The sequence below is a fragment of the Somniosus microcephalus genome, chromosome 13 (assembly GCF_052327205.1).
Source record: "Somniosus microcephalus isolate GS21.2 chromosome 13, FLI_Smic_1.0, whole genome shotgun sequence".
In the NCBI taxonomy this organism is placed as follows: domain Eukaryota; kingdom Metazoa; phylum Chordata; class Chondrichthyes; order Squaliformes; family Somniosidae; genus Somniosus; species Somniosus microcephalus.
In genome coordinates this window covers 14,515,606-14,527,113 of record NC_140999.1, presented here as the reverse complement: position 1 = coordinate 14,527,113, position 11,508 = coordinate 14,515,606, and the positions used below count along the sequence as shown (strand labels likewise).

Here is an 11,508-nt window from a genome sequence, read left to right as displayed (position 1 = left end):
TCGACAAGCAACAGGGTTTATATAAACATCAGAAGTCGGCGTGATTGGGGAGTGACTTGGGACAGTAAGGGAGGGTGTCGGTGGACTGGTAACGGACGTAATAGGGATCAAGCCAGTCGGATTTGCAAGAGGTTGGTCGGGATAAATGTTATTATATCGGGGTGGCTGAGGAGGTGGCGCGATTGTCCAATTGTTTAAATCCTCATCTTCTCCGTCTCCCTCGGTCAACGCAAGGCCAACCATTGAACTACGTAGTTAATTTTTATCTTTTTTTTCTGGCGCCATTTCAGATTTTGACCTTTTCTCATGAGCACATTCTCTCTTGAGTACTTCAACGGGTTTAGGATTCCCTCCTTCGGTTAACTTTATTCCTAACTTAACAGCATTCTCTTGCCAGCTGGCTAATAGGGAACTGTCTTTAATTTCTTGGCAGTACTGTCACCAGAGTCCCATTAGTTTTTTAGTCTTACTTCCCATGTTCTTTTTCCAAATCATTTCTTGAGCTTGTTTAACCGTTTCTAAACTTTTGGGACCCCCTAGTGGCCAGTGTTCGCTGCCTAACTTTTTATTTAAACCCCCTGAGAGTTGTCTCAATTATTGGGCTTTGTCCAGGTATTTGTCACAATGTTTGTAGGGCACTGCCCTCGTCACTCGTTGTGTCTAGGTAATTACCCATGGTTCTCTTACACTAAGGGTTCCTTTTCAGGATTCGAGTTACGTTTTACAAGTGTCTCATATATTTCACGGATACCGGCACACAAAACTAAACACCACAATACAATAAGTACAATACTTAGACCAAACAAAAAACACTGAGTCGTCTATGTTCATCAAATAGTAATTTTAGCCTCTGTCACCGCCTGGTACAGGTATTCTTAAACCTCAATTATTCTACTTATATTTAGCCTCTGTCACCGCCTGGTACAGGTATTCTTAGCCTAATTTTTTTTTACGACCCTTATCTTGCACTCCCCGAGTACAAGTTGCTATAGCTCTAGAGTCCCCGACTCTCTTTTACTTTCTTTCAAGTATTCTTTTCCTTTTCTCTCTTTGAATCTAAAGTCACTACTTATCTATTTTTTTAGTCCAATCGGAGCCTGAGCGGACCAAGTGATATTCGAGGTCGACACGTTACCCGACTTGGATGCTTATTTCCTAAGTTTACACAGTATTCGCCAGATTGACCCAGATCTCGTCGGGACATCACACAAGAATTAGCGAGTGGCAAAACTTTTATCGGACTTACGGATCAGAGGAAAACCGAGGTGGTAAATTTAAACATACTCACTCCGGGGGCCCATTTCCTCCTCTCACGTCCAAAACTAGTTCGGCTCTTAGTTTCGCGAATTCTCGGTGATCGTCCGTTCAGATCCCACTTCTGACACCAAATGTTGAGTCCGATTCTTTTGCCCTCAATCTGGTTCAGTACAACCACTGAGTCAAATACCGGTTGGTTGCGTTCAACAGTTTTATTTCGTCATCCCGGGAGACTTACTCTGATACAGCACAGTCCGGACTCCAGTAGAGTCCGACAGGTTCCACCAGAGCAAGTAAGTCCTCATACAGTGTGCTACATTATTATACTTGCATTTGAGAAGACATTAACACATCGTACAGTCTGCACCAATCCCGAGTTGGGCACGTATACATTTAATTTGATTTCCTGGCCTGGCAGTTTGAAATAAAGTCACATTTTACTGAGTGGGTTACAGTTAAGTAAATATCCTGGTAATGGCTTCACGATCACCTAATCATTATGGTAATGCGTTTGCAATCACCTAATGTTTGTATAGTTTCTGCTATTGTTCCTATCAGCAAGGTGTGACATCATGGGTGCCAGCCTCGTTAACAAAAGATCAGGTATCATGGTTAGCCCTCTTTACTTTTCTGCTGTTTTTACAGTTTCTGGTTTCTGTTTCTTGAAATGATATTCTCAACGTGATCAATTCTTATACAAGTGACTCAGCGATGTCGACATTTCACCACCATTTTATGCTGACAGGATCCTCCATTTTAGATTGACAGGGTCCTTGGCCATGTGAAGAGAGTTGGTACCATATTTTGCATTCTATATCCTCAATGGCATCACTCGAGACAAATTCCCGTATGCAGCAATTTTTACTCATTGCAAGATTTTACAAATTCACAACCCGGGTGCAGAGCTCCCCATGACAGGACAATGCTGAGGAATTCTGGCGTCAGCACATCCCGAGAGTTTCCATCCAATCTCACCAATTTGTCAAATCTATCCCCTACGGATCTGGTCAATAAAGCAGGACAGAATTGGGCTGTTGGCCGAGTGCCCAACTCACATGCTGTGAAGGGCAAAGCGGAGAGGTCATCAGCCTGGTCCAGTGTGCACAAAAGCCCCGAAATGTCCAGTGGGATGACAGGTTTCAGGACAATTTAATTATCACAAGTTACACTGAATCTCCCAAAAAAAACTAGGATCTAAAAGGATCAAGGCAAAATATAAATATATTATTTAAAACATTTGCATCAAACCTTTGCAAGAGGAAAACTGACAAATGTATAACAAACAAACACATTCAAACAAACTCTTTAGGCTTCAACCCATCACATAGTAATGCTGGAGGAGGTGGGAAAGCTGCCAAATTGTGTATCTGAAGAATAAACACTTCAAGCCAAACTGTACTGGAATGAGTTTTATTTACACAACATTTCCATCGTAAACGGTTTACTTCAGAGGGATGAACCTGGAGGAGTGAGTGGCACCGATACCAGGTCTGCCGTGCTTGACGGGCTTGTAGGTGATGGAGAACTCGCCGAGATAATGGCCAATCATTTCAGGCTGAAAAGGGAAAAAGTATCAAAATTAACAGAACAAACTGAATGAATGAATTACATGCATCGTAAGTTAACTTCCTGGATTACAATAGGGAACATTCGAGATTCAACTGGACTAACATTTAATGTTCGTTCGTTAACCTGATCGATCCCTTTCTTTTTAGCAGCAATCTGTTTCAATATCAAGACACTAATGTACCATAGTTGTGATTTGTACACATTCCCTCACCGTTCCAATGTCCAAAACAAAATTGTTGCTCGTGATCGCCCCCACTTTTCCAAGGAGAGGATCTGCATGCCATCCCATTCTTAAAGCAGCTATAATTACATTTACTTTATAAATAAAGATGGCACCGTGTGTTAAGACACGTGGGAGAATGCAGAGGAAGCAGAAATGTAAAAGCTAGTTGGTTGTATGCGACAAATTAGGTCAAAATTGCGCAGTCATAAATAGGCGGTGCTGATTAGTTAGGTTTCTCTCAACTGAATGCAATTAACTACTTTTGGATTTACAAGGCCACGAGTGATTTACTACCCATCTGCTCGGTCTGACATTAGATTTTATGGATTTTTGAAACTTTTACTTACCGTTGCAGAAAAAAAAACCTTATTCTTCTAACTAGCAGCTTTAAGTGCAGGAGAAATTGCTTCCAGCACAATGCATGCTCTGGGCTAGAACACAAATATTTTCTTCCCCAATAAAGAAAGGGGGCCTTTTGTTCAGCATCCTAGATGCTGATCCAGGTTACTCATCAGCCAAAGTAGATCGACGCACCCTGCTGGCTGCAGGGATCGAAACAAGCTTTAAATTTCAAACAGTAGGATTGTAAATTTGAATGAAATGATGGTGAATAAAGGGATGGTGGGACTTTTCCATCACCTCGAATAATTGCAACAAGGGCCTTAACCACCCCCCCCATTCATAAACCTGCCGTACAACTGACTTTTATCTAATGTGTGGGTATTTATACATTAGTGACAATGAAACTGACTTGTTTTCAATTTCTATTTCTCGTATTGTGTAATATACATGTTGCTTTTCCACAAGCAAAAGCTAAACCAATACCCAGCAGCTTGTTAGTCCATCTAAATAAATCATGTAATCAAATGTTTAAAAAGGCAAGTCATCAGGAGAGCGGTTTTATACTGTAATGCGCATCACTGGTGTTAAAAGCCACTTGTCTGCACTTCACACTAATTGAAACTGGCAACGATCAGGAGGGATTCCACTTCTTTTGATGGCAAGGTATTAGTTTATAACTCCTACACACGGCACCTCCCACTGGCAGATCAGAGAATTACACCAGCGGCTCCACCACACCGCAGTAACGTTGCCCATGCTGTAATTGGACTCATCCCATCACAGCAACAAAATGCAACAGCACAGAAACAAGGCGTCTGTCCCGTCAAACCTGCACTTGTGGTTTTTCCTCCATAAGCCGCCCAGACTACCCCCACTCTCCAAATTCCTTTTTTTTACCAACAACTGTTTTTTCCCCCTTTTAAAGCGTGTATTGACTTAGAATAATGGTTTGCAGCAGTGAATTCCACATTGTGTTCCTAGGGTCAAATTTCGGTCTACCCGTGATCAGATTTCCTGAATTAGCACATTATTTCTGTTGCTGTATACCAATAAAAATGAACCTTTTTCTGCAATGATGTGCAGCTTTCCTTTGGATAGCTGCACAGGGCATTGCTTTGCAGTACAGGAAACTTCGCGATATCCGGCACCGACGGGACCGAGCTGCTGCCAATCTATCAAAACTTCCGGATAGACCAGCGCTAATGTTGAAGGATACGGAGGTTTTCAGCTCCGTATCTGACAACAAACACTGTTGCTTAGCAACAGCTTGTAAACACTCGGCCCGTACCTTGGAAGCGTCTCTGAAGCTGTTGCTAAGCTAGAGATGCTTTCCAGAGCCTGACTGTTAAAAAAATGCTAGGTGGCATAGTGGTTAGCACTGTTGCCTCACAGCGCCAGGGACCCGGGTTCGAATCCGGCCTCGGGTGACTGTGTGTGGAGTTTGCACATTCTCCCCGTGTTTGCGTGGGTTTCCTCCGGGTGCTCCGGTTTCCTCCCACAGTCCAAAGATGTGCGGGTTAGGTTGATTGGCTATGATAAATTGACCCTTAGTGTTAGGGGGATTAAATACGTGGGGTTACAGGGATCAGGTGGGATATGTGTCGGTGCAGGCTCGATGGGCTGAAATGGCCTCTATCTGCACTGTGGGGTTTGTGTGTGATTCTGTGAAAACGGCTGCTGATTTCTGCCGTTAGATCGAGGTTTCCGGACATACAACCTCCGGATAAACCAAAGTTTCCTGTAATTTGCACAGGGAGTCCCCAGTGGGTCTTGATCTTTGCAATACACCAAATGGAAAATTTTAAAAGCCACCGGTCTAGACTGACATGCCTTGGGGAAAGTCACTTGTTTTGTTTTTTTTAAAAGTCAAGCATGATGTATATAGCACAAGGAGGCAAAAAAAAAATTGGTTAAGCGGACTTAAAAAAAAAAAACTACCTGGGAATGGATGTCGCTGGTAAAGCCAGCAGTGCCCACCCAGAGTTGTCCTCGAGAAGGTGGTGGTGGGCCTTCATCCTAAACTGTTGTAGCCCGTGTGAAGATTCTCCCAGCGCTGTCAGCTATGGAGCTCCAGGATTTTGACCCAGCGACAATGGAAGGAATGGCGATGTGTGGTTGGGGAATAGTGTGAGACTTGGAGGTGATGGCGTTCCCATGCACCCGTTGGCCCTTGTCCTTCCGGGTGGCAGAGGATCGCGGATTTGGGAGGTGCTGGCTTGAAGCAGCCTTGGCGAGTTGCTGCAGTGCATCCTGCAGATAGTACACGCTGCAGCCACGGTGCGCCGGTGGTGGAGGGCTTGATGTTTAGGTAAATTATAGCGTTATACAAATTTCTATTAGGATCTGCTTTGCTTTGCACAGGCAGCCATTTACCTTAAAAAAATATTTTTAGGGGACAAAGTTACTGCTAGCCGTTGCATTTACAGTCCAGTTGTAACACTGAAGAAGCGCATATTGGTGATCAGAGCTGAATATTAAGTAGCTTGAATGAATCTCACTCGTTTTCAGGCTCCTTATGAGGAGCCATTTGCACTGAAAGTTATCAGACGCATAATATCTGAGCAATCTGTGGATGGTAGCCCAGAGACAAAAGGTTTATTAACAATCACTAAAAATTCTTTATCTATAAAAAGTCACAGCTGCGTCGCGTTGAAAAATGGAAACATTTATTCAGAAACCTCAGCACAAGATTTTGATGCCGCGGGTCATTGTCCCCCTTACGCTGCGCAGCGCTCTGCAGGTCCCGCGCAGCCGGTCAGCCGGCTTTTAAATGGGAAAAACCACGCGTGCACGGAATTTTGAATGGCCTGCGCAGCCCGTTAAAGGGGCCGCGCGGACCAAATAAAATTAGAGGGAACCTTGCTGCAGGCGTATTTCGGCTTCTGGTGCCAGTATTTGGGGATGTACAGTCCAACGTTAGGTTTCTGGCTGTAGACCTTTCCCGATTCAGATAGCCTGTACACGTCAACACAGCAAACCATTTACGTTTGCCATCTGCAGCACAGGAAGTAACCACCTCCAGGGTCTATACATCACTGTAAACACCAATGCCACATCATATACAAAAACAATGCAATAGTGCAACACACTTCTGTTTCTCTTTTTACTTACTTTCCTGTGCTAAATAAGATTTCGCAATCTAAAAGCTGGGATGCTCACCCTCCCGTTTCTGTAACTAGCCACTGGGGTATGTTTCATTGCCTCCGATTGACTCGGGCTCTGAATTATGCTTCTTTTTTGTGGGTCTTTGCAGAGTTAGCTGATCACAGTGCGAGCAGCATTGGCACATCACGCTAGGCTTCACCATTTGGATAAATACTTGGAAGGAATTTATTATTTTTAAAGGGCTATGGGGAAAGAGCAGGGGAGGGGGATTAAATGGATAGCTCTACCAAAGAGCCAGCATAGGCACGATGGGCTGAATGGCCTCCTTCTGCATTGTATCACTATGGTAACAGCATTGCCTCCATCGCACGTCAATATAATGCAGCACAAACTCAAAGATCATACGAACAACCTTTGCTATTGTACCTTTGCACATCTAATATGTTAAAATAAAATTGCCAAATGATTAAAGAAAATCATGAGCAAATTCGCCGTACCTTGATTTCAACCTGGTTAAAGGTTTTGCCGTTGTACACACCAACCATGCTGCCAACCATCTCTGGGAGGATAACCATGTCACGAAGGTGAGTCTTGACAACCTCTGGTTTCTCCATCGGTGGAGCTTCCTTTTTGGCCTTACGCAGCCGTTTCAGGAGGGACTGCTGTTTGCGGCGCAGACCTCTGTTCACGCGCCTCCGTTGGCGGGCACAATATAACTGCATCAACTGTTCACTGAAAACAAAAAAACAGAAACACTGAGACAGGCAGTCGAATTCCAGGCTGTAGGCTCACTAAAAAGAACAGAGGTTTAGCGCGATTTACAATAGGATTAGGCACTTCTGGATATTTAACCATTTTAAAATTCACTGAAACCAGACTGTATTACCCCGCAGAAGCACTGCATACATTGGTACCAAGTGAGAACCAGGCTCAGATGGTAGCATTCATCAGAGGCAGAAGGCTGTGGGTTCAAGCCCCAGTCTGGACATCGAATGTGGAAGTGCAGTACTGAGGGACTGCTTTGTCGAAGGTGTCATCTTTCGGACAGCTGCTGTTCACAGGACCTTCCTGTGTGCCAATTGTTACATTTTCGTCAAGCTTTCTTTCCAGCGCACTCCCAGACTTGAGGGGAAAATGTAGGCACACGCTGCATGATGAAGTCACAGTTTAAGGGTGCACATCCTTGATTTTCCATACAGTAGCTAGCTTTTTCTCTCCCTGGCGAGAAGGAAAACTGCACATATATAGGCCTGTTGCATAACCGCAAGCCCCCGCCACCATTTTATTCTGGCTGTGACCAGGCTGAACTCAGTTTTTAGTCTGCTGCCACATCTTTCCCCTTGATATCCAGGCAGCTATGCAGTTAGAACCAGTGACCAATGGGATGTTTGTGCAATTGTACAAGCAGTTTTCTTTTTAAATATAAAAAGTGTTGCTGTAATTCCAAAACTCTGAATTCACTACGCAGCAGCATCATACAACTGGGGCAGGTATAAACATGCTATAATCAGCACACATCACAGCTGGGAAAATGATGAGCCATATATTTCTCAAGCATCTCATTACTTCACATTACTCTGAAGTTTGTTTTTTATTAATTTATGGGATGTGGGCGTCGCTGGCAAGCCCAGCTGGCAAGCCCATCCCTAACTGCCCTTGAGAAAGTGGTGGTGAGCCGCCTTCTTGAACCGCTGCAGTCCGTGTGGTGAAGGTTCTCCCACAGTGCAAGGCTGGTCAGCAAATCGGGAGTCATTTTGCGCAAGATTCCACAACCAGCGTGTACGTCTCATTTTCAAACTGGCATCCACCCCCACCCAGACCCTATGATGACTAAATTTCTGTCCATCTGAGATCAGATTGCTGTATTTGTTGACTTGTATAACTTTAGTTCTCTTGCTGTATATATACACACACATTAGTAAAACATTCTCTGCTAAAATAGCACAGATTTCCTTTGGTAAAAGTCACAAAATTCCAGAGTTAGGACCGGGGGGGGGGGGCCTTCAATGTGTCAATAGCTCAGCCCCCGACCCAACCCAAAAGTTTGAAAACATAATGGTTTACACCTGCAAAGTTGAAATACACATAAATCAAACCAAACACACTGCAATCTGAACACCAGAAAGAGCAAACATAGCATGGCCACAGAATATTCCGCTATATAAAATCAGGTACAACAGAAATTATTTATTGAACTTACTAGGACATATCAAGGAGCTGATCCAGGTCAACACCTCTGTAGGTGAATTTCCTGAAGGTCCTTTTCTTCTTCTGCTCTACTTGGTCAGCCTATGTTTAAAAAATATATAAAATGACAACAAAAAAATCACTACGAGAGAGAGGTAGGCACAGTTCTCCCCAGTTTAAGACACAGTAGTAAAAAAGCTCATTTGGTTGCATCACTGGGGACTATCTACTTTTCTAGAAGGAATAAATGACTGGGGTGTTGTAGAACAACTTTCTGCTCTCCCATTTCTATTAAAAAAATGTTGATGGTGCCAAACAGGTATTTAGTTTGAAATGTAATCAAATCTGTTTATTCAAACAAACATATTATAGAACCCCAGCCTTCACTATACTCCACTTTTCACCTTACTGGTAAGTACTTGATTTGTAACGTTTCCAAATCCTGCTTACATATTTCCCAGTTTTGCTGTTCTATTTGCCAATTTTTCTTTCCATCTGGGCATAGTCACATTTTATCACCTTATAATTAGCACCCCCTCCCACACACCACCCATTCAAGTATCCTGTCCTCAACTTTTCTGTTCATATACTTTTAACTACTTATACTAGGGAGGGGGACACTTTTCCCCCCAAATGTTGCTGTTTAAACGGCCTTGCAATCAATCTCTCTACACGATACTCACCCCCCTCACAGCTCGCTGGTGTTGACAGCTCGATTATATTTCTTAAAAAACACTATATACAAGGTTGCCAGAACCTAAGCAGCCGGGAGAGGCTGCAGCCTGTTTGTTCCGTGTTTCCTTAAGAGCACTCCAGACATCAGGGACTGGATTCCAGCCTTAAACTCAACCCACCGCCTCACAGTAAGCTGGTTCTGACATTAAGGTCACTACGGCATCCCTTCCCTTCCCCATCAAAAAAGTTACCCGGCCCATAGATTTTTGAAACAAGCCTTTTTCCATGTTATGGGGTAACCCCACCGCGGCCGATTATTACATTGGCCCACACAATCCCGGCACCCTATCGCTGGATTAAAAATCGACTTCCTCCCCCTCCTAAATAACTTGTCGCCATCATAGTTTAGACTCGGGTCTGTAATATTATCGGCAATGCGGCGATCCTGGAGTCAATCTGAAGGCGGATTGACGAGGATTGCATTGCATTCTCTCGGCGCCGCCATCTCGGAACACCCACCATTTTCACCCGCTGCTGCTAGAAAGGACTGATCGCGTTTCCGACGCGGTAAATATCGCGCGATTTCGGCGCTGGGTGTCAAAGGTCAGAACGGGGGGGGGGGAACTATTGATCCAGTGCGCATGCGTAGATAGACCTGGGTCAGTGAGCTGGAGGCAGTCCAGAGGAAGAATATATCCAAAGGACAGCTGACTATCAATAAAACTCCTTGGAATTAAAACATTAAATAAAAATCCCTGGATATATATAAAAACAGAAAATACTACAAATACACAAATCTTTCAGTAGTACAGTAAATATGTTGCCTAAATGTAGAGCAACATTTTGGAAACAGTGACCCCCCCCCTAGTGTAAGTAGGTTCAGTATATGAACAGAAAAGTTGAGGGCAGTGTACTTGACTGGGTGAGTGCTAATTATAGGGTGATAAAACGTGACCTTGCCCAGATTAAATGGAAGGAAAAATTGGCAAATAGAACAGCAATGGGAAATGTGTAAACAGGAGTTGGAAAAGTTACAAATCAAGTACTTACCAGTACAAGAAAGAAAAGAAAGTCTTGCATTTATATCGTGCCTTTCATGACCACCAGACATCCCAAAGCATTTTACAGCCAATGAAGTACTGAGCCACTTGCTTAGGTGAAAAGTGGAGTATAGTGAAGGCTGGGGTTTGTTTGAATAAACAAATTTGATTAAATTTGAAACTAAATATGGAAGCATTTAATTCTTAAAGGTCAGATTTAAAAAAAAATGAAAGCCAGGACAAATATAAAAATATAGAAATTCTACCAAACAGGAAATTAGAAAAGGAAAACAGGAGTATGAGAAAAAGTTATTAAAAAGGCCTTCTATAGAGAATATTTATTAAGTGATGAAGAAAGAACTTGCATTTCTAAAGCACCTTTCACAACCTACCACCTCAGTGGGCAGCACTCTCGCCTCTGAGTCAGAAGGCTGTGGGTTCAAGTCCCATTCCAGAGACTTGAGCACAAAATTCTAGGCTGACACTCCCGTGCAGTACTGAGGGAGTGTTGCACTGTCGGCGATGCCGTCTTTTGGATGAGGCGTTAAACCAAGGCCCCATCTGCTCTCCTGACCTGACCTGCTGAGTGTTTCCAGCACTTTCTGTTGTTATTCCCCATCTGCTCTCTCAGGTGGACATAAAAGATCCCATGACACTATTTCGAAGAATAGCAGGGGAGTTATCCTGGTGTCCTGGGCCAATATTTATCCCTCAATCAACATAACAAAAACAGATTATCTGGTCATTATCACATTGCTGTTTGTGGTATCTTGCAAATTGTCTGCCACATTTCCTACATTATAACAGCGACTACACTTCAAAAAGTACTTCATTGGCTGTAAAGCACTTTGGGGCGTCCGGTGGTCGTGAAAAGCGCTATAGAAATGCAAGTCTATTTAAAACACTCTACAGCCAATGAAGTATTGTCACTGTTGTAATGTAGGGAAACACAGCACCCAATTTGCACACAGCAAGGTCCCACAAACAGCAAAGATGTTTGTAACGTTATTATAATGTTGGTTGAGGGATACATGTTGGCCAGGAAACCAGGGAGCGCTCCAAAGTTCTTCTTCATAAAATGCCATAGGATCTTTTACACCCACCTGAGAG

The 11,508-nt window shown here is 43.5% G+C and overlaps 1 protein-coding gene across 1 annotated transcript; it reads right to left on the bottom strand.

The window, feature by feature from the left end:
• Positions 1-2,651: 2,651 nt before the first annotated feature.
• Positions 2,652-9,978, bottom strand: rps15 (ribosomal protein S15). The gene is made up of 4 exons (XM_086004535.1): positions 9,878-9,978; positions 8,697-8,785; positions 6,994-7,228; positions 2,652-2,812 (listed from the first exon to the last, which is right to left on the bottom strand). Exons 1-4 carry the CDS (start codon positions 9,878-9,880, stop codon positions 2,699-2,701), a joined length of 441 nt encoding a protein of 146 aa, XP_085860661.1. The 5' UTR covers positions 9,881-9,978; the 3' UTR covers positions 2,652-2,698.
• Between the last annotated feature and the right edge of the window lie 1,530 nt (positions 9,979-11,508).